Source organism: Desmodus rotundus, chromosome 8 (assembly GCF_022682495.2).
Source record: "Desmodus rotundus isolate HL8 chromosome 8, HLdesRot8A.1, whole genome shotgun sequence".
Taxonomy (NCBI): domain Eukaryota; kingdom Metazoa; phylum Chordata; class Mammalia; order Chiroptera; family Phyllostomidae; genus Desmodus; species Desmodus rotundus.
The window spans coordinates 101,057,576-101,080,694 of record NC_071394.1 but is presented as its reverse complement, the minus strand read 5'-3'; the positions used below and the strand labels follow the sequence as shown (position 1 = coordinate 101,080,694).

General features: G+C 39.3%; 1 protein-coding gene and 1 pseudogene across 1 annotated transcript in view; both read right to left on the bottom strand.

Moving 5' to 3' along the window:
• The window catches only part of COPB2 (COPI coat complex subunit beta 2), a 34,818-nt gene that overhangs the window by 2,354 nt on the left and 9,345 nt on the right, over window positions 1–23,119 (bottom strand). Inside the window, exons 3-17 of the mRNA XM_024565743.3 lie at window positions 22,140–22,226; window positions 21,815–21,941; window positions 20,806–20,954; window positions 16,768–16,914; window positions 14,433–14,532; window positions 13,630–13,772; window positions 13,193–13,392; window positions 11,001–11,111; window positions 9,067–9,155; window positions 8,873–8,979; window positions 7,683–7,826; window positions 6,927–7,057; window positions 6,476–6,683; window positions 2,520–2,630; window positions 720–934 (exon numbers count right to left, since the gene is read on the bottom strand). Coding sequence (XP_024421511.2) covers window positions 720–934; window positions 2,520–2,630; window positions 6,476–6,683; window positions 6,927–7,057; window positions 7,683–7,826; window positions 8,873–8,979; window positions 9,067–9,155; window positions 11,001–11,111; window positions 13,193–13,392; window positions 13,630–13,772; window positions 14,433–14,532; window positions 16,768–16,914; window positions 20,806–20,954; window positions 21,815–21,941; window positions 22,140–22,226 — 2,069 coding nt within the window. The remainder of the gene's footprint in view (window positions 1–719; window positions 935–2,519; window positions 2,631–6,475; window positions 6,684–6,926; window positions 7,058–7,682; window positions 7,827–8,872; window positions 8,980–9,066; window positions 9,156–11,000; window positions 11,112–13,192; window positions 13,393–13,629; window positions 13,773–14,432; window positions 14,533–16,767; window positions 16,915–20,805; window positions 20,955–21,814; window positions 21,942–22,139; window positions 22,227–23,119) is intronic.
• LOC112309554 (vesicle-associated membrane protein-associated protein A pseudogene) lies at window positions 14,540–16,760 on the bottom strand (annotated as a pseudogene).

The following is a 23,119-nucleotide window of genomic DNA, read 5'->3' as shown; positions in this document are numbered from 1 at the left end:
ATTTTTGGGTTGTAAGGAAGAGTGGATCTAGTCTTAATAGGTTACACAAATTAAAAAAATATATTGTCTATAATAAATATGTATTAAATGTATAAATATCAAACATGAATACATGTACTGGGGTGCACATTCAAAGTTTTTATGATAAAGTCATGGAATTTAAAAAGTTACCATGTAGGGCAAGGCTAATGAATACTTTTGTGTTTTATTTCATAACATGGTCAACTACTATTGAAATGATTTGGTTTGCACTAACTGACAGACTTAAAAATAGGACATTTTTATGATTTTCAGTTGGACTCAAATCTGAGAGTAACTGGCATCTTCATCTCCCTTTATTCTTGCCACGAATAGATTAGAATTACCTGATTTGGGTAAAACCATCAACCATTTAGTTCCCAACTGGAACAGCACAAATGACCTCCTGCCATCATAAAATGTTTTAGCCAGAAAGTGGCAGGGCTATTGAGAAATTTCTCTCAATTAAGCCTCCCTGAAGAGCTCATTTTCCTTAAACATTTAGACAACTGTGCTAAGAGCATCCTTAGCCGACGGGGCACTGTCTTCACTGCCCCCCACTAGCGACACCATTTGGCCAGGCACCAGATCTCTGTGTAGGGTTTATTCTTCACAATCCTCTTCAAAAACCACCCTCAAAGTCAATGCCAAGAGTGCTTTTAATTACTATGCCCACCTCTTTCACACCTTGGGTTACTTACTTGCCCTGTAAGAAGTAGCTCATGAATGCCACATTATTCTTGCCATCTCTCTCTGCACCCTCTGCTAGCTTGTTCACCATACTAGCATTTCCAGAGGCGGTGGCCAACAGCAACAGACCCCCATAATCCTGTGCGTGGTGCAGGCACTCCTGGGCTAGGCCAAACTGACACTTACTAATGGCAAGCTCAGCAAGTTGTTTCCACTTCTGTTCCGACTATAAGAAAGTTTCCAAGTTAAAATATCTTTGGAAATAAACATCTGAATTTCCAACATCAACATTATTCTATTATCCTGAACAACACTGTGCTGACAATGGGAGATTTCACACACACACACACACACACAGGATCCAGCAGAAGTAAGGCCTGCTTGAGTGGCTGGTAGGGTAATGAGTGTAATACTTTATAGTTTTAATTTGAACATTTCATCTAAAATGTCACATGGTATGCTTGAGTGTATATTGTTACGTTACAGAATTACATGCTTATGATTTTGTAATAAAAAAGGGTAAGCCCTGGCTGGTGTGGCTCAGGGGATTGAGTGCCAGACTGTGAATCAAAGGGTCGTGGATTCTATTCCCAGTCAGGGCACGTAAGTTGGGTTGCGGGCCAGGTCCCCAGTACGGGGCGCACGAGTGCAACCACACAACCATGTCTCTCTCCCTCTCTCCTCCCCTTCCCCTCTGTCTAAAACTAAGTAACATCTTTAAAAAAAAAAGAAATGAAAATTAAAAAGGGGTATTCCTTGTGCTGGACCCTGTATATTCAGCTGTGCTTGTTAACCTGGTTCTATCAATCAAAATAAAATGTAATGACAAAATGTATAATGAAGAAATGGAAGTTATTCACATTCAAAATTAATTCAAACAAATCAAGTTTAATGATACATGAATAATCAACAACCCACTGTATTTTATTTTGTAATTACAGTCAAAAACCATTTATAGATGTTTTAAGGTAATTAGACTGCCATCATTTTAATGAGTGATTTAATACCATTTTTAAAAGATTAGAAAATTGTTTCTTGTGTCCTGAGATATTTAATAATTAATGTCTGTCATTTGTAGCTTTTCAGAATTCAAAATGCAGCACATTTGGATAAGCTTAACATAGCTAAAATTTAGTTTGCACATCTGAAAATAATTTACCAGTAAGTGCTAGCCTTAAATCTCAACTGCAATCCCTCAATACACAAAGATCCATAAAAGTGTCCCTAAACTATCAAGATGTCAGAACCCTTCTTTAAAACCAATCTTTCTCGGTAGTTTTGGATATTGGCAAATTACTGCTATATCTGCGTTCTTTTTTAAAACGAGTTCCCAGCCTAGTTTACCTACTATCTCACATCATTCCTTCTCTTCCAAAACAGAGCTTCTATAACAGGGGTGTCAACCTCATTTTTGCCAGGGGCCACATCAGCTTCGCACTTGCCTTCAAAGGGCCGAAATAATTTTAGGACTGTATAAATGTAACTACTCCTTAACTTTAAGGATCTGAAATTACATTTGGCCCTTTAAAGGCAACCACGAGGCTGATGTGCCCCCAGTGAAAATGAGTGTGACACCCCTGTTCTATAAGATTTGAAAACACTCTTTCTTAAACAAATTAGAATGCTAATACCTCCAATATAATCCATGTAATTTATGCAAATATTAACATAATGCATGTTTTAACAAGACCAAAGAAAAGCAATAACCTCACCAAAATGAGTCTAACTTACACTTCAGGTAACTTTAATAACAATTTATACTAAACACAACGAAGCACATACTGACCTTTCTGTCAGTTCCTAGTACATACCTCTGCTTCCACAGCTAGTTGGTAGGCAGTTTCGAGTTCTCCAAGCTGAAGAGCAAGTTCAAAGCGATGCTCAGGATCTGTGGATACTGTAAGAGCTTGCTGCTTGAAGCCCTAAACAAATTTTAAAAAGTGTGTGTGTATTTATGTATATAAACGTAGTGTATACACAAGCACTCAGAAAAATCATCCATTTCCTTTTCAAACTAATAAATACCCTGCTGACATAGAAAGCCCATTACTTGAATCATACAAAAGTAACAGATAACAAAATACTCATGAGAAGATAGAGAAAAATTAAGAAGTCATTAACTGATAAGACCCTAGGAGATAAACTTCAGTCATGCAATGCAATGCCCACTGTTCTCCAAGCAGTGGAAGCTGACCAATGATAGCTACACTCAAGTAAAACAAGTAGTAAAATCAGAAGTGTAAAAAATAAAAATTTGAAAAAAGGATTTTAGAAAGTTGACTAAATAAGAGTCATTTCAAAAAGAAGGCTGTTGGTAATCTACTCACTAAGCAGGGTCTTAGATCATCTAGCCTAGTAGTGCCTCAAAGAAAAGGAAGTCAAATGTGAAATGTCCCACTTTCCTGTCATCTGTAGGTCACTGAGCAAACATCTGCTTTCAGGCCCTAACACTGGCGAGGTGTCATTACCTATGCCCCGAGTGCTGGTCTCATGTTCAGTTGATTCATCAGCAAATATTCCTTCCCATGCTCCACTCCAGTCATCAGGAACAGGTGTTTTAAAAAAAACTACTGTAATTTCTAAATTAGCTTCTCTCCCAAGACAAACAGTACTGGTGAGGTCTACCCAATGGGCAAGGTCTTCAACTCTAGGGAAGAGGTATGTTAGGCAGAAAGCTCACACTTCACCAGTTATGGGATGGTCAGAACGGAGATGCTGGACAGCTTTCTGAGCTGTTCGCAGGATCTTCAGGATGACTGTACCATCATGTTTAAAATGTTTAATTTCCCAAACTATACAAGCTGTCCCTTCCTCATTGCCCATGAGTACAACGTAAACAAGGCGTTCTGTATAACCTGCACTTTTCCTCCCTAGCACTGAGGTAGACAATATAAAATCTCAGTGGGAGACGAACATCTGTGAAACTAGTCAGACATAGGCAAAGACAGAGCGGATGAAATCAGGTGGACAAAACACAGTGGTACCTCGGTACTCGTCATCAATTCATTCCAGCACTCGGAACTAGTGCCGAAACAAGTACCAAAACTGACTCCTACAAGTTCCAGCAAGTGTGAAGAGTCCCGAGCAGGCACCCAGTACTGAAACACTTTTTCCTTATCAAAATGCAATGAGTATAGGCTTTGACAAGTTCTGAGGCCGATGAGTACCGAGGTACTGACTGTACAGTTTCGTTCTCCATATCCCCCCCTGAAAGGACAGTAAAGGGATTCTTCTTTAAAAGCATAAACTTTCAACAACGCACAAAAAGGCAGAGGAGACATTAGTAGCAAAATTCTGGAACCTGGAAATCCAGTGGCAGGGTATAAAATTCAGTTAAAACAGTAGAGAAAATTAATCTTACATCAGGAGTGAAGACAGCATAGAAACACCCGATTCACACCTCAGAATCCCCAAAGGTGTCTCCTGAAGGGCAGTGCGAACACAAAGAGAACTGCCTGAAAGTCTACATGAGAAGCAGTTACAACACAGGTCCCCACTCCTCTCCTTCACACCCCTGGACACACACACAAAACACAAGGTTTATTCTCTGGAGGAGGGGGTCTCAGGTCTGAGGGACACCCTGTACACTTTGAGGAAAGAGTCCCGAGTATCAAAAGGAAAACAGGAGATTATGAAAATGGATGTTGAGACTAAATGAAGTAATAAATTCTGAGACACTGAGCTGTTTTCTACTTAGCCCCCAGAATAGTGGTGATTGGGGAGCTTCTCTGTAAACTAACCAGCCCAAGGGATATGACTTAAAAATACTAAAATGTCAATGAGGGCTATCTGTCAGCTAGAACAGTGCCTGGCACAATGTTAAGTGCTCGTTAAATTCATTAAATGAATAAACGAAGAGTTATTAATTAAACCCATTAGATGAAGATCCTGACGTTGAGGTTCCCCCATCAAATGGCCCAACAACATCACAAATTGTAAGTCCATACCCAACAAGCCCAGCCATAAACTCAGACCTTTTGATCCGCTTCTTAGACCTCCACTCTTTAGTGAGAGCCCAAGGTTCATCGGACACCTGACGAGAATCTCGACAGGAAAAACAGAGATCAAAATGAACCAACAGCAGTAGCCTGACAGAAGCCTACCACGTAGGGGGAAAACTTCAAAACAACAAAAAACTATTACATCCTCAGAGAAAGAAAAAAATTTTACCCATAAACAAGGTTTTAAAAGTCCAAGAATAACTAAATGAGCAAACGAGTTCTGGAGGTCCATTTGAATAACAATTCCAAAGAGAGACAACAGAAAACAAAGGAAGGAAAGCATCAGAGAAATGATGTTTCAAACTCAAAAGGACATGGAGTTTCCAATTAAAAGAGTTCATCTGATACCCAGCAGAATGAATTATAATTGATGCCTTTCAAGGCCGACTATCAGGATATCGCAGAACAATAGGGACAAGATCCAAAAAAGCTTCGAAAAAGAAAAAACAGATCAGGTATCAAGAATCAGGAATAGAAATGACTTTGGACTTCGATAACAACTAGAACCTAGATGGCAAGAGAACAAAGTCTTTAACATTCTGAGAGCAAATTACCTCCAACCTGGAAGTCTATATCCAGTTAAATGGTCAATTGTGCTTCAGGGTAGATCAACGGCACTTTCAGGTAGTGAAGGTCACAAAAAATTTATTTACCTTAGTAAGTTCTTTCTCAGAAAAATATTTATGGATATGCTACAGCAGAATTAGGACGTAAACCAGGAAAGAAGATAGAGAACACAGGAAACAATCGATCCAACGCGGGAGGCAAAGGGGAGGCCCAACAGGATGCTGAGGGGAGACTATCCATGATGAGAGCAGGAAAACCAGTTCGGACTGAAGCCGACTAAACATAGTGGAAGGAGATTTTAAGGAAATCTGAAGAACCAGCAGAGTAGGGAGAATATATTTAAATATTATATTTAAATGTATTTAAAAATAAGCCAAGTATAAAAGGAGAGACAGTTATTAATTTCAGGGAAAACAAACTGCAGGAAGGGAAAGCTACACTACACCACAAGCTTAGCTGTACACAGTGTTTACACAGCCACAATAACGTAAAGGTCGAATACTGATCTAATCAGAAACATGACGTAACTATACTGGAAGGATAAGGACTAGGAAAATGGCAATGGCATGTATGTGGTAGAAGTGGGCAGCAGGGAGAAAAGTAAATCCTCATCTTCTATTAACTGGGAAGCCATAAGAAATCCCTAAGGCTGAGAAACATCAATATAAGTATGTTATTCAGAATCTGGAAATAAATACAAAGAGAATCAGCTGAAAGAACTAAAAGTGATGACCTCTTAGAGAGCAGGAATGAGGGGAGGGAGGGGTGTTTTTTTCTTAAGCCTTGTAAAACTATGCACATATAATTTTGACTTAAAAACACCACATTAAGAAAAGGGTATATCACTCATGGTAAATTTTATGTTGTCTGTGTTTTACCATAAAAAAAAATAAAATAAAGCCAGCTAGGAGAGAAAGTTGCATTACAGAAATGAAAATATTAATAGAATGGAAAAGAAGTCTACAGAAAGGGAAGACTGATAATCACCCCCAACATTTACATGGGGTGCCACGTACACTGAGGAGAAGGAAGAGTGTAACAAGTGACTTAAATTTATACAAAAACTCCATTGCCGTAAGGAAACCAGAGTCAATTAAGAAATAAACCCTTTCAAATTCATATTAACATCCTTTTGAATTGCTGGTTTTAAGAAACACCAAAAAATAAACTAAATTTAAAAAAAAAAAAAACCCTCTTACCTGCTTTTCCAAAAAGTGTGCAACTCTGGTCCTTTGTTCTTTCGGAATAGTGGGAAGGACCTTATCAGCCATGCTGAAGTCCCGCCGCATGACAGCCGTCTGGTACTCCAGCACTGAAACCAGTAGGGAGTAGCTAACGATGTTCAGTTCTTTATCCCCCAGATAAAGCCTGTTGTCTTTAGGAATATAGCCCAGGAGGTACATCGTTCTGTGTAAGAAACAGATACAAATTTAGAAACCCTAATCAGTACACACACAGGTCCCACGCACACTCGCCGCCAGCTCAAAATCTTGCCTGTAGATGGATGTAATTCTGATTAGCAACTGCCAACCTACTAAAACTACAACAATGAAAAATCAGGCCTATCAGTCCTACAAGTCAGCAATAGGTTTTGTTTAAAAAGTATACTTTTAAATTTAGGTGCTTGAGACAAAAGCAAAATGATACTACCTGTCCAAGTGGGCAATGGTGACAATTTCTCCTCCGACATAATAATTTAATCTGTTCACAGAACTTGTGTAAATGAAGCAATCGCCCACCCACAACCCTGTTTTCACAATTTCCTGAATCTCACCAAGAACCTACAAGAAGAAAAGAAAGTTTATTATTACCTTATTCAGCATTAGAAATCCCGTCAGTAACAAAAAACGGAGTATAATTAAGGGTGATAAGGCAAAGTAAGGAACACAAAAAGCAAATTCCTGTTTCGAGAAAGAAAATCTGTCTTCGGAATTTCTATCTTCTGTCTTCCTTTAAGAACAGAATCCTGCATGACTATTTGTAATGTAAAATCTCATTGTTGTGCCAAAGCTGTGAACTAAACTCCTAACACACGTGAAATTGGCATAATAAGTATTTCATACAATCTTCCAAGACATCCCACAATGGATGATTTATCCTCACCATCTGAAAGCTCATTTAAATCACTCTGCCAAATTGTCTTAAGACCAAAACACCTTCTAATTTCCTTAATGAAAGATACCAAAGTTAATCTAAGGATTTCCTAAAATCAAAGCACAAATTTCTTTTAAACATAAATTCTTTCAGACCCTGATCTCTGAACCCAGATTTTAATTTTTACCATAACTCTTTAAATGCTTAGTTTCCCCAAACCTAATTTATACTAAAATGTTAAAACGAATGAAGTTCTGTTATAAGAACTCAAATCACTTAAAAACAAAGCTAAGGTTGTGCTGATGTGATTACCTCAAACGCATCTTCAATGCCATCTTCAGTAACACCCTCATGTGTTTCCTGAGCAGCCAAGACTTTCTCGGACAGATACTTAAGGATGAAAAATGACTCCTCAGTGGCAATACAGACCAGCTCTCCAGAGTCTGACCAGAAAATCTGCAACATAACAAACAAAAACACAAACCATTTTGGATTTCTGAGTGGATATGATAAACTGCATACACTTTGTTTCTCCCAGATTTGTCTTACATTAAGGTGTAGTGAACATATCAATGTATTGGGAAGGTGCACAGGGCAGTTCTGTTCTATTCAGCCTAGAAATGGAAAGATGAAGGGAGACAGGAAGGAGAGCTGTCAGTGTTCAGTAGGTGTGCTGTCATTTACCGGGGGAGTAGCCCATTCACGACTGTTCTAGAACAGTGTTAATTCAATTCCCCCTGAACTTTTTTAGACACTGTTTTCATATTCACCTTCCACTATGAAATTTCTACATCACAGATACTACTGTATATATGTTTATTCACATATAATACATATGCATATGGTAAATATATTAAATGATAGTATATACATACTAATACTTACACATTATAGAGAAAAAGAGTTAAGTTTTTTCACCCCACAAAAACCAATTTTTGTCCCTTTGCCCACTGAGAGTAGGTGCTACAGAAGACAGAAACAGGACCCTAAGGAGGTGGATTTGTCTCCACAGATCATTTCCTGACAGTGAAAGCTGTCACAGAGGCAAAGGCAATTCGAAAGGTAGAAAACTTTTGTCACTGGAGACAGTTACCTAAGGTTGAAACAGCCATTGTTGGGTGAAGCACGGAAAGACTCTCTGAAATGAGTGGGGACTTTAACGGCCTTTCCAAGTGAAGTCTAACAGCCTTTCCGAGTGAAGGACTTCAAGACTTCTTGTCTTTAAAGCATGTTTTTTTTGTTTTTTTTTAACTCAGTCAGAAGCCATTTAAAATATGAAAAGCACTTGGCACTTGTATAATTTTCTATATTTTTCAAAATAACCAGCACCTATTGCCTTATTTTAATATCACAATTCTGAGTGTCTCAGTAATCCCAAGGTAAATGGCACCATGCCCAACACAACGGAACAAAGACAGTAGGATACAAGACCATTCTTGGTCTCAGGGACCCAGAGCTCATCACAAAGACACAACATTCCAAAAACAATGGAGGGAACTCACATGTTTGGGCTGAATTTCAATCCTGCGTATCAGTTCTGTATTGTCCCAGTCATAGAAAGCTAAGCCATTTACAGATCTGACACCCAGTAAGAAGCCTCCATAGATACCTAAAAAGAACAAGAAGGTTTTTGTGTAGATGTTTTTCAAGTTATTACAAAGCTTCTAAAAATGTGTAGTATATAAATAACACTCACTTTCAGCTCCAAAATCTGGTTTAAATGATTTTTTTTCCTTAAAGTTCTTAAATATCTTTACGACACTGTTGCTTTCTCGTATTGCATATCTGGGGGGGGGGGAGGGGGGACAGAAGGCAAACATAGCATATTATATACTAAACCATAATGCCACCAAACATTATAAGTTTCCTCAAATATATTTAAGTAGTGAACTATGCAAAAAAATAAAATATTTGAAGATTCACTAGTATAATTTTTCCCTAAGATTTGAGTGAAATCCTTACAGTTGGGCAAATTATACATGGGTTTCACACTCTTACACAAATTACTAGCGCTTACAAATTATTTTATAAACTGAAAAAGACCCTTACAAATTATTTTATAAACCAAAAAAGTCCACCGACAGATGAATGACGGAACAAACTGGTATGTTCGTACAATGGAATACTCCATACTCCGCTGCAAAAAGGAACCGATTACTTACTAACCCATGCAACATGGAAGAATCTCAAAAACACCAAGCTGAGCAAAAGAAGCCAGACGAAAGAGTGTATACTGTATTAATTCCATTTATATGAAACTCTAAAGTTAACAAATCTAATCTATATGGTGCCAGTTACAAAAAAGCAGATTAGTATTTGCCTGTGGCCGGGACGTAGGGCCATGTACTGACTATTAAGGGAAACATGAGGATTTTTTTGTGGTAACAGAAATGTCCTCTATCTTGACTGTACTGGTGGTTAATGTTTGTAATTAGCTTAAATTCATTGAAATGTACACTTAAAATAAATTATTTGTATAAGTTATACCTCAATAAAAGTGACTTAAAAATAAAAAAACAACTTCTGTAAGTGGCTCACTAGTCACTCATGTTTGTCAAGAACTTAAGAAAATTATATATAATTCAGGCTTCTGCCTTGAAAAGTGGCTGTGGCTGCTGCTGGCTATTCAAGAGCATTCACTGACAAGTACTGTGCTGAAAACAGAAAAGATGCTGAACAGTGTCTTGGCTGGATAAAGTGGAAAGGGACCTACCAAACCAGAGGCAGTGGTTTGTTGAGAAAGGTAAGTCCATTCAAAGTACATTTTAGTCTATGGAACTGTGTATGAATGTGTATATTTAGGAAATTTATGAAAAAATCAAAACTATTCCTTACCTCTCAGTTAATCTTTTTGTTTGTTTTTTTTAAATGCCTATTATTACACAACACTAAGGCTTAAATTTTCCACTGCTGGAACCAGAGGCAATGCAAAATATGGGGTAACAAAACTAAGAAAACTATGAAGGTGTAATTTGGTGTGTGGTCTGAAAATGACCAAAGCCCTAATGGTTATTACATGCACCAAAATGGAATCAAAAAGGGACCAGCAAGTGACTACCTAGTATAATAATTCAGAGTTAAACATATTATTCTTGTTTTTAATAAGAACATTTTATGAACATCTGAATACAGATAGAATGTTTTATTAAGAATGGGAGGTAACATCACAGAAAATTAGTGTTTTAAAAGATTCAATGAGGTTGTCAAAATGACATTAGACTAGAGGATCTCCCCCAGGCAGCTCATAAAGGGGCAGCAGCACCTAACGACACCAGGTCAGAGGGCCACCCCAGGTCACCTGCCAAGGACCTGATATGAGGGCCTACTTACCTTGTACACAGGTCCTGCCATGGGTTGCCATCAAGGAAATGGGTGCTGGATCCCCAGTTAATGGGATTATTAGGTCAGTCTGCATGAGCCAGCTCAATACTGAATTTAGAAAGGGCAGAGGCAGCTCACACTGCACAGCTGCCTCTGACTCTAACCTTCTAACATGCAGCTCTGATGAGAGCTGTTCTTTAATATGGAGAAGCACAGCATCCACTGGGCCTCAAGAACCTCTTTAACCCAGCCACACACAGAACGCCCACGTGCAATCAGGGCCAGCTGGATATCACATAGTGTACTTACTCTGAAGAATCATGGGCCCATGCAAACTCCTGGGCAGACCCAAAGCTCTTGTTCCTCAATGCCATTGCTGTGTAGATGATATACTCACCATCGCCACAAACCACGACAAACCTGGAAATTAAAGAAGCCAGGGAAGGAATTACAGAGGACATGTACAAGAAACAATGATTCATATTCATTGTAAAACACTTCTTTTTTTAATACTAACCTGAGGACATTTTTTATTATTGATTTTACAGACAGAAAGAGAAACATCAATGTGAGAGAGAAACATCAATCGGTTGGCTCCTGTATGCACCCCGACTGGGGATGAAACCCGCAGTCTAGGTAGGTGCCCTGACTGGGAATTGAGCCTGCAATCTTTTGGTGTATGGGACAGTGCTCCAACCAGACCACCCAGCCAGTACTATGGTAAAATATTTCTAATAAACGTTATTTCACTCGGCTATTACAACTGAACCTAATGTCTTTTAAAGTATACATGTCTATGAATGTAGAGCTAGATTAAATACTCTACCCAGCAAATCCAAAAGCAAATTATGAAATGGGGTTATTGCTGCAGTGGCTTTCTTTTATGAACAAAGGAGACTGGGAACAGGAGAAGAGAACGGCTGGAGATGCACTGGAGAGGATTCCAATAATTCAACCAATATTGGCTGAGCATCAAGATGCCTAGCACCTTGCCCATTACATTTATACCATAAGAAGGCACTATCTTGTTCCAAGACTATCTTCATTTTTAAAGCTGATCATTCGCCAGGTGCGGTGTTGCGCGCCTGTAGTCCCAGCTACTCGGAAGGCTGAGGCAGAAGGATCGCTTCAGTCCAGGAGTTCTGGGTTGTAGTGTGCTATGCTGACCAGGTGTCCACATTAAGTTCAGCATCAATATGGTGACTTCCAGGGAGCGGGGGCCACCAGGTTGCCTAAGGAGGGGTAAACCGGCCCAGGTCGGAAACAGAGCATGTCAAAACTCCCGTGCTGATCAGTAAAGCTGATCATTCAAGTGAATAAAATATCTCACTCCAGTTTTCAATGACTTTAAATTTATCAAAATAAACAGGATTATTTGAGCATTTAAATAATGAGTATAAATAGAATGTTGAAGTTCAAAATTTTCTCAATAGATATAAAGCAACCCTCTTTAAAAGTTGCAATTTAGAATATGGTATTGGCTGCTACGGGACTACCAAAGGTGAACTGCAAAACTTACAGCAAAAAATGCTTTTTGATATTAAGGGACGAATATATAATGTGTTCTTAATCTTAGTACAAAGACTTTCTTACAAATAATTATGAATACCATTTATTGAACCAGGCAACATAGCTGGTTTATCTACTTTGTCTTTTTAAATACTCATATGCCCAGATCTACTGTAAATTAATTTTTAAAGCTCCACAGGCTTAAATTCATTGTGGTAGCAACTCCTCTCTCACAAGATTTTTGGTGATTTATAAATCTTTAGGGAGGAAGAGAACTGATGGTTCAAATTACAGAAAAGAAAAGGAATTATTGCCAATCTCAAAGCCTTTTCGAAAGATGTATATATACACTGCAGCCCTGACCAGTGTGCCTCAGCTGGTTGGGCATCTTCCCACAAACTGGGTGTGGAGGGGGTGGTCACCAGTTCAACTGCCGGTCAGGGCATATGTCTGGGTGCAGGTTTGGTCCCCAGTCAGGGCACATAGGAGAGGCAATGGATTGATGTTTCTCTCTCAGTGATGTTTTTCTCCCTCTCTCTTTCCCTTCCCCTCTCTCTAAAGATAAATAAATGAAATCTTTGAAAAAAAATATATATATACACACACACACTTCAGAGCCAGCTTTTCTTTTTAGGAGCAATGAGTCAGCAAATACTGAGAGGGTATCTACTGAGTCTCAGGGTAAGACACGATCCTTGCCCTCAAAGGAGCACAACACAAACCCAACACATTTGAAATAAGAGTAAATAAAAAACTATGTATCTGTTCAAAACTATGTGATGGGACCAGGCCAGGAAGGCAAATATGCTTTACCCTGCATGCCAAATCGGCCCATTGGTATGGCTGCCTGCAGCTGTGCCAACGATTGTGAGGCCAGGGAAAAAGCTCAATGAGGAATGACGACCACAGGGCAGGACTGTATACTGTCTGACTATGCAAGCCCTGCTCTAACATAAACAGAAGCTCAGAAAGAGACTTTGGTTATGGCTTACCGTCCATTAGGATTGTGCTGAATAGTCTGAGGGTAAATTTCACAACTGCCCATGTCCTTTACTGCCAGTGGCAATCTTTCTCCATCTTTAATTTCAGCATCTCCCATTGCTTTTAGGTTGGCCTGCTGGATTTCTGAATGCTTAGCCCAAATTATCTTTCCATTGGCATCCATGGACATGGCAGGTTCCTCCCGACCAAGCTGGAAGAATGACAAATGACTCTCAGCAATGAAAAGGAAAGCTAAACCACAACAGAATAAACAGTTCCTACTTTCTTTTCTTCCACTTCATATCTCCAGTGCTTCATCTCTTATGCTTAATAAAAGCAATGCTAGATTAACCAAACTGGTAACTTGGAAAATGACTGTACTAAAACACAATGCAAACTGCTTTCCTTGGGTCCATCCATTCAGAGAGATGTTGGAATTAATGATTACCTTAACAATGATGCTCCCTTCATCATAGCCCAAAGCAACATTGTTGGACCCTCTCAGACTGGCCACACACCACACCCTCTCCATCCCATAATTCAATGTGCTCTCAAGGCGATAGGTGCTTGAATGCCATATACGCACGGTTCCTAAAAAGAAGAATGGAATGAATACTCCCTTTTAATTTAAACATCGACAATGAATTGTGTCAGGTGAACCAGACACATGGAAGTCTTTATATTCAAACAGAAAACACTTCCTGGCAGCTTAATTTTTTAAATCTACAGTCTGTAAGTGATTTTATAAAGCAACATAAGCAAATTAGTAATAGAAAATATGTAAGAAACTAAAACTAAGAAATGTAATTTTAAATGTGAAGTAATGAAAAGATTTCCTGGCTACAGTACATACTATGTGCCAGGTGCTTCATACATGTGATTTCTTCTCAGCCTTTCCTTATAATCCTATGAGGTGGGTAAGTCCATTTCCAATTCATAATTTGCCCAAACCACACATCCATGAAGTGGCAGAACCTGAATTTGACCCCAGGTTTTACACTCCAACGCACAGGCTTTTTTACTTTTTGTCTAGGGCTTCTGAATGTCCTCTTATTTAAGTAATAGAGTCAAAACACATCAGGATGATGATGAGGATGATGTTCCTGTACTGTTTTATAGTTTAAGTATTCTACTCTAATAAAAATATTTAAAATCCTTGGAAAACTCCTATTACAATGCAGGGGTTCTACCTGACTTAAATATCTATTTAGTAATTACAGGCATAGGAATAAACATACACTTCCAACTTACCATCTTCTGAACCTGTGATGATGATTGGCAACTCAGGGTGAAAACTGGCACAGGACACATTTTGGGCATGTCCCTCCAGTGTCTGCACACATGTTTTGTTCTGTAATCAGACACAGGAAAGGTTTTTTTTCAGAAAACATTTTATTAGTGAAAAACTAGTAACTCACCCTCAAGTTTGCCAGGTACACAAATATATTATAAATGACAGTGGTTGTGAACAAAATCTTGAAGATAAAAGTTATTGTAAACAAGAGTTCACAACTAGGTTTGTAAGAGTCTATGCGGCAAAATGGCTGTACTATGGCTATTTCATGACATTATTCATTGATCTGAATATCAGATATAAATATAAAATATATATTTCAAATCTATATTTAAAAAATATTTACATTTCAAATACAAATGGAAGTCTGCCAATGATGACGCTAGAGGATGTACAAATTCACTGTTAAAATTTCTTTTTAATCTGTTAACAGTTTTATTATTTTTTTTATGTTAAATACCATGGGGCAGGATTATAAAGATGAAAAACTCAGTTAACAACCACCTCACAGGGAATAAGAAAAATTCTGCCATGATATTAGCAAAGGTAATAGGAGAAAATTTACACTGTAAGAGGTGCCGTTTCCCTACAGAATACCTCTTGGCATTGCCTGAATGAATGGAATTAGCAATCAAAATAAATCATATTTCAATAAGTAACAGCAACAGATAAAATTTAAAGGGAATATTAAAAGAATATTTCTAAGACTGAACAATTCTTACTCTTATTAAAACCCCAAAGACCAATCCTTTATTTATGAACTTCATAAAGGACTGAATGCGTAGCTGACATCTGCTAGTGATGATCTAGTAACATACAATTTGTCTGGGAGCCAAACAGTTTGTTTTTATTGTGTTTCCTAACCCTAAGAGATCATTAAAGGCAAAGGCTGTATGACACTGTACACACACCAAAAAAAGGTCACCGTGGGCCAACTACCAATGAATTGGTAGGTAAACAACTCTTTTTCTGTCCAAGAGAAAATAAAAGAAATAGCACTCTGCACGCTTCACTCTACAAGTTGAACTTCCCCAGAAAGAATCCAATGAAAATGGCTGTAATTACAACAAGAAGTGAAGGAAGAGGACTGGTGACATTCTCTGAAGGATGCAGCTGAGGTTGATCCAGGTTTATCTGAGTGTGCTACCTTTCTGAGCCTTAAGCCTTCATCTCTCAAGGGTCAATTTTCTTGTGAGAGCTTCACCCTTTCTGAAGTCCTTTACACCCTTCAATGAGTTTCCTTGTTTCAGTATGACCGAGTGAAACACATGTGGTTTGGGCATGAGTCCATCTCGTTCAGATGCACTCAACAGAACAGCTTTGCTAGGTTCCATATAATTCAATTTGTCATTTTCCTTGGGCATTTCAAAAACACATCCGATTTAGAATCCATTAATTCATCAGGTATTGCCTCTTTCCACAAAGCTTCCGTGTCTGAAATGTTCGGTGGAGCAAAAACTGTACCATAAACTTGTGTTTACTCTTTTCATTGGGACCACAGTCGAAAGGCTGTAGCATTACTGACAAACAGTCACAGTCAACCCTGGGTCAGTAATTCCACTGTTGGGCCTCACGCAGTACCCACGAGGTGCTGCAGTCTTCACTTTGAAACACACTTTTCTATCTGTTGGATTTTACAACTTAAGATTTGTAGTGACCATATTTGTGAAGGAGCATTTCAATTTGAGGTCTGTGGGAGGGCCGAGGACCATAATCTGCTCATTTCCACCACGGCCCCAGAGGCGGACGCCATCAGGGAGACAGAGCAGAGCAGGTGCGTACCCGCAGTGGCAGTTGGCTGGCTGAGGACAGGGGACAATGGCGGCAAGGGCTCAGCTGAACTCTGATGGGTCAGTTCATGGCTCCCACAACCCAACTCCCACCACTATGTCGCCAGGTTGGTGGGCTGCCTGCTGGGTCGGCAGCTCTGGGTCTCATAACTGACTCAATCCCACACCAGCTGCCACTGTCCAGCCACATGCACTGCGATCAGCAGTGCCCCACGTGACGACTTCTATATGCCTACGGTGTGCTCCTGGCAGCCAGGAGCCTAACATTTCTAATTTCTACTATTAAATGAAAAATAAACATGACAGCATTTTTTTTAAATTGTGATAGGCATTTGTTTTCATTTTTATGGGGAATTCTGGGACCACAACTTAGGTATGAATACTGAGGCCTTAAGTTATTATGCTACAAACAGAGTTCAACAATCCAAGTTTTAACTGGCCTGTAAGAAACATTAAGAGGCATGTGTAGCATATAGCAAGTAAAGTTATAACAGAACTGTACCTGATAGTCCCATATTTTCACCAGACGGTCATCTGCACCTGAAATGAGGTACGGTTTGTCGCCACCACTGTAGTAATCGATGCAATTCACGCCTTTCTCATGTCCCTCCAAAGTGAAGTTTGGTGATGAAGAGCCTAGCTGCCAGACCTTCAGAGAGCAACAGCATCTGCCAGTCAATATGGGGTCTTGCTTTTCAGAAGACAGCTCTACCACGCCTCTGACATAATATAAAAAATGCGAAAGCCCAGCAGAGAGAAGCTAAGAACATTCATTTTTCCCCCCACCCACTTGTTTTTGTCCTTTCTCACTTTACCTGAATTTCTAGGGGACAGAATCACTAAGGTATAATTTGAAATGCCAATTTCCAGGCTTCAATCCATATATATTATGATTCAATGGCACAATGATTTTAGGAAACTAGATTTTTTAAAAACCCTCATCCAAGGATATGTTTTTATTGCTTTCTTAGAGAGAGAGGAAGGGGGAAGAGAGAGAGAGACAGAAACATCAGTGCTTGAGAGAAACATCGATCAGTCGTACTCCTACTGGGGGTCGAACCCGCGACCTTCTGGTGTATGGGATGACATTCCAACCAACTGAGCCACCTGGCCAGGGCAGAAAACTAGATTTTTAGCAGACACCCAGGTGATCCACAGGTGACACTTGGAGAAAATTTAAGGGTAGGAAATGATTTTATGAGAGATTTAATATAAAGCTAATGAAAGTGGATTTAGTGAGATGTTTTAAATAGAAAAAATACTGCTTAATTAAAGTATGGAAAACTAGTCAAACATCACTACAGCATTCGTGTTGAACTTTATCTCTTTACAAATATTTAATGAGCACCTACCATGTGGGAGTCCCTATGGGAAGTATATGTTTATTACTTATTGTATACAACAAACTTTACTACGGCCGAAGAGAAGACAATTCTTATTCTCACGACACCTAATGTAGTGAAAAAAGCTTAAAACTAATTTCAAACTTTCCAACCTATGTCAAAGCAAGGATGACGCAATGAAAGGAAAAAAAAGTAAGGTTAAAACCCTCACGTGTTCAGACATATAACATTTAATAATAATTAGTCTGTCAAACAACATGTTATATAAGTTACAGGACAAAATATTATACAGCTATAAGCATACATGTATAAGCAACAGTTAATGCAATATATCATTTTAAATCTCTGCATATAGAGATATGTTAAGAGAACCAAGATGGCGGTGTAGGTAGACACACTGCGCCTCCTCGCACAACCAGAACTGACAGAAAATCGAACGGCAAGGGGGTTCGACACCAAGGAAATACAAAATAAACATTCGTCCAGACCGGTAGGAGGGGCGGAGACGGGCACCGGGGTGGAGAGGACTCGCGTGGCTGTGGCGGGACTGAGACTGGCGGAGTGTGGGACAAACGGCGCAGGCAGTCCGAGCACTAGCAGACCCTGCGGCCCCACATTTGCACAGATAAACCGAGAGGGCCGGACTCAGAGTGGCGGAGAACGGGGCAGGCAGAGCGGCGGGTAGCACCCCGTGGCACCACATTCGCCCACAGATAAACCGGGAGAACAGCGGGAAGCGAAGCAGACCCCGCAACCCAGGGCTCCAGCCCGAGGAAATAAAGCCTCAAACCTCTGATTGAAAGCGCCCATGGGGGTTGGGGCAGCAGCAGGAGAGACTCCCAGCCTCACGGGAGAGGTCGTTGGAGAGACCCACAGGGGCCTAGGGCGTGCACAAGCCCACCCACTCGGGAACCAGCACCAGAGTGGCCCAGTTTGATTGTGGGTATCGGAGTGAAAGATTGAAATCTGGAGGAGAGTGAGGCGGGCGCCATAGCTCCCTCTCGGCCCCTCCCCCACCTACAGCGTCACAGCGCAGCGACCAGCATTACCCCGCCCCGGGGAACACCTAAGGCTCCGTCCCTTAAAGTAACAGACACGCAAGACAAAAAAAAAAAATGGCCCAAATGACAGAACACTTCAAAGCTCCAGAAAAAATACAACTAAGCGAGGAAGAGATAGCCAACCTATCGGATGCACAGTTCAAAGCACTGGTTATCAAGATGCTCACAGAATTGGTTGAATCTATTCGAACACCAGATGAAAAAATGAAGCCTATGCTAAGAGAAACAAAGGAAAATGTACAGGGAACCAATAGTGATGAGAAGGAAACTGGGACTCAAATCAATGGTGTGGACCAGAAGGAAGAAAGAAACATCCAACCAGAAAAGAATGAAGAAACAAGAACTTGGAAAAATGAGGAGAGGCTTAGGAACCTCCAGGACATCTCGAAACGTTCCAACATCCGAATTCTAGGGGTGCCAGAAGGAGAAGAGGAAGAACAAAAAATTGAAAACTTATTTGAACAAATAATGAAGGAGAACTTCCCTAATCTGGCAAAGGAAATAGAGTTCCAGGAAGTCCAGGAAGCTCAGAGAGCCCCAAAGAAGCTGGACCCAAGGAGGAACACACCAAGGCACATCATCATTACATTACCCAAGATTAAACGCAAGGACCTACATCCAAGATTACTGTATCCAGCAAAGCTATCATTTAGAATGGAAGGGAAGATAAAGTGCTTCTCAGATAAGGTCAAGTTAAAGAAGTTCATCATCACCAAGCCCTTATATGAAATGTTAAAGGGAGTTACCTAAGAAAAAGAAGATCAAAAATAGGAACAGTAAAAATGACAGCAAACTCACAGTTATTAACGACCACACCTAAAACAAAAACAAGAGCAAACTAGGCAAACAACTAGAACAGGAACAGAACCATAGAGATGGAGATCACATAGAGGGTTGTTAATAGGAGAGTGGGAGGGGGAGAGGGGGGGAAAGGTACAGAGAATAAGTAGCATAGATGATAGGTGGAAAATAGACAGGGGGAGGGTAAAAATAGTGTAGGAAATGTAGAAGCCAAGGAGCTTGTGAGTATGACCCATGGACATGAACTATGGGGGGGAATGTGGGAGGGAGGGGATAGGCAGGATGGAGTGGAGTGGGGGGGGGAAATGGGACAACTGTAATAGCATAATCAATAAATATATTTAAAAAAAAAGAGATATGTTAAATATTGTGATGGAAGAAGAAATGTGACCGCATTCACTGCAACACATATTCAGCATCTAGTACAGGCAAGACACTGTGTTCCTTGCTAATGAATGTCTGCTTGAGCGAGGTGGGTGCCACACGGTTCCAGGGGATAAAAATTTCCGAAGGCACAGTATTATTTAATGTGAAGGCCATAATAGAGGCAAAAAGCAATGAAGTGAATAGGATGAGCATGACTAGCTCCGTCTGGAGGTGAAATGGATGTCTGAAGGGAGCTTCTCAGAGTAAATAACTGTGCTGAGTCTTGAAGGATGAGTAATTCACCAGAGGAAAATAAATCAAAAAGGGAGAATAAAGGGTACTATAGGCAGAGGGAACAGCTAAATAAGGTAGAATTCTGTGAACAGTGACGGCATCTCTAGAAAATGGTGACTATACCAGGGTTATAGAAGGTCTCTCATAATTTAGCTGAGGCTAGTCTTGGAACCCTTGTGTTCCACACTAGGCATTGGAATTTTATCCTTAGACTGGCAACTGATAAGATAGAATCCATGTTCCAGAAAGAAAACTGGCAGTATGGAAAAACGGAATAAGAAAAAGAGAACGGAGACAGATGAACTTTAAATAAAAATCAGACCCATCACCAGCAGTGGCAACAACAAATATACTAAAAGGAAAAGAAACAGTAACCTAGAGAAGATACGGGCATTTTTTAAATTTTGGGTTTGCAAAGGTTTAATGAAAGTCTTAAAAATATTGCTTGCACATGGAAAAACACTCCTTCATGAAGAATACCGAGTTGCCGCAATATTTTTCTAAACAGAATATGCCTTTCTGGATCAAAATGAGAAGTCCTAGTTTGACTTCAAAATGAGGTTTTGAGCGAAACTTCTAAGATGGGAACAACTTTCTGGGCAGCCAGTAGTAAAATACCTAAAACAACTGTATTTCACAAATAACCCTAACTGACACACATACTGAACGCCCTACCTTGATAGTTCTGTCCAAAGAAGCGCTGGCAAACTGATTGTTGTCTTTGGGGTTGATCACAATCTGCATAACATAATGGGTGTGTCCTTCAAACACCTGTGAGCAAGACCATTTTTTATCCCAGTCCCAGAGCTTGATAAGCATGTCATCTAGGCCAAAAAGAAAGTCTCAAGTTAGCTGCAATTTTTATGTCTTTCATTCAGAAGTAAGCAGTCTCTGTGCCTTTTAAGGCAGCAGATCTAACACAAATCATACATTTCATGACTTCCAGAAATAGTATCAGGATTGAACAGATTTTTCAAAATCCTTATTTATTCTAAGAATAAACTTAACTCTCTACAAGAAAGTGGAGATAAAAAGATAAATTACTAATAGCAAATATAAAACTTCCATGGAAATACTGAGGACAGACTCTGGGCTTTACAGAATGACAAAGGAGTAATGAAGTTTGACTGACGTGTAAGTATGACTGAATAATGATGGTCGTACCTATTAAAGGAATAAGCACATCTCCTATAATACAAGATTGGTTCTAAAAGTTTGAATTACTTCTCAATTTTTAACTTAAAAATTTTTCAAAGAGCTATTACCAATTCAGTGCAACTTGTTTTAATTGCAATCCAAAAGGTCCACTGTTTTATACATAATACCAAGGAGCAAACCAGTCTGAATAGAAAGGTAAAACTGATGAGAGTATACGGCAATCTGCCAAAAGCTCACTCATCAACATATAAATGAGCTTTCTGTTCAGCAGATGTTTAAGCATCTAGACCTTCAGGTCATCTCCGACAGGAACTGGAGCAATTCCGCTATATAAATTCTAAATAGAGTTCTATTTCATTAAAATATAAAAGCAAGCAGCATCAACAGCAAGTTAATGGATTTAAATAGTTTAAAGGCTATTTGGAATTAGAACTCTAGTTGTAAGAGCAGTAAAGAATTACAAGTCTCACTGAATGAAAATAAATCCCTCAGAGAGATGCACAGACCAAAAGGGGTCACCTCTTACCACTGCTGGTTAGAATGAAAGGCTGGGTTGGATGAACGGCGATACAGCGAATGTAGTCCGAGTGTGCTTCAAACATATGAACTCTCTCCAGAGTATTGTAATTGAACACTCTAATCTGCATGTCATCCTAGAAATGGAAACTTTAAAATTATCATCACAGTTTGAATTGCATGAAAAATTATACTATAGGCTCAAGTTATAAAGTCCATGCTTCAAAATATTGTGCTAATTTACAAAACTAATCAAGAATCAAAATTCTGTAACTCATTTATATAATCTTTGACCAATTCAGGAAATGGGATTAGAAACTCATGTAATTACTCACCGCTCCTGTCACAACCCAATTCTTCCTTGCAACAAACTTGGCAGCTCGAACAGGAAGATCACACACTTCAAATGTTTTCACCAGCGTCTTTAAAATTTAACAAGAATATAAACTTTGAGTTATGGGAAAATAACTGAAAAATCTATTCTGTTATACTTTAAACATCTAATTATTTAGATCACTTCTGATTTAAAAATATTGTCAGGCTAAAATATGAAAGCTCAATAGTCAAGTTAAAAAACAGATCAATCATGTTTTGCTTTAATGGGTTCTTAAAATACTTATAAAAGGTAAGAAAAACGAATGTCCGCAAAATGGCACTCCAGATCCTCCGTGCTCCAGCCCTTCCCTCCTTCTCTAGCCTCATCTTCGGCTACTCCCAAACTCACCTTTCCTCCTGTTCCCTCGGCCTGAAAACTCGCCCACAGCACTTTATGCTCCCCTTTCACAACTCTGCACCTTCATATCATGTGTTTACCGTCAATCCTTCCTGCCAGGCTCCCTGAGGGTGGAAACCTTGTTTCCCGCTATATTCTTAGAGCCTAAAACAGTGACTGGAAAACAACCAGTGTGTTGTAAGTATTTGTTGAATGAATCAGCTCTTAGTTTCTTGTAAAAATAAAACTCATAAACTCAGGATATAATTTTTCTGTACACTTTAACGTATGTATCCATACATATGCTATTTATCTCTTCTTATCTTAGTACAGTATGAAAACAGTGACTTAGATGAATCTTCAAGCTGCCCCAAAAGGAATAATATACACAGGATAAAGGTAGAAAACTGGGAGACCTTCCTAGACAGAGCAAGTATGTATGCATTTCTTTGTTTTCCCACTGTGATTCCTTGTTCTTTAAAATTCTGAAGAATCAACCATTTTTCAATCTCTCTTTTTGTACCACAGAGTAATAAAAACAGCACAATCTTACTGATTGATTAACCATGTAACTAAACAAAAAGAACAGCGACTACTTCATCA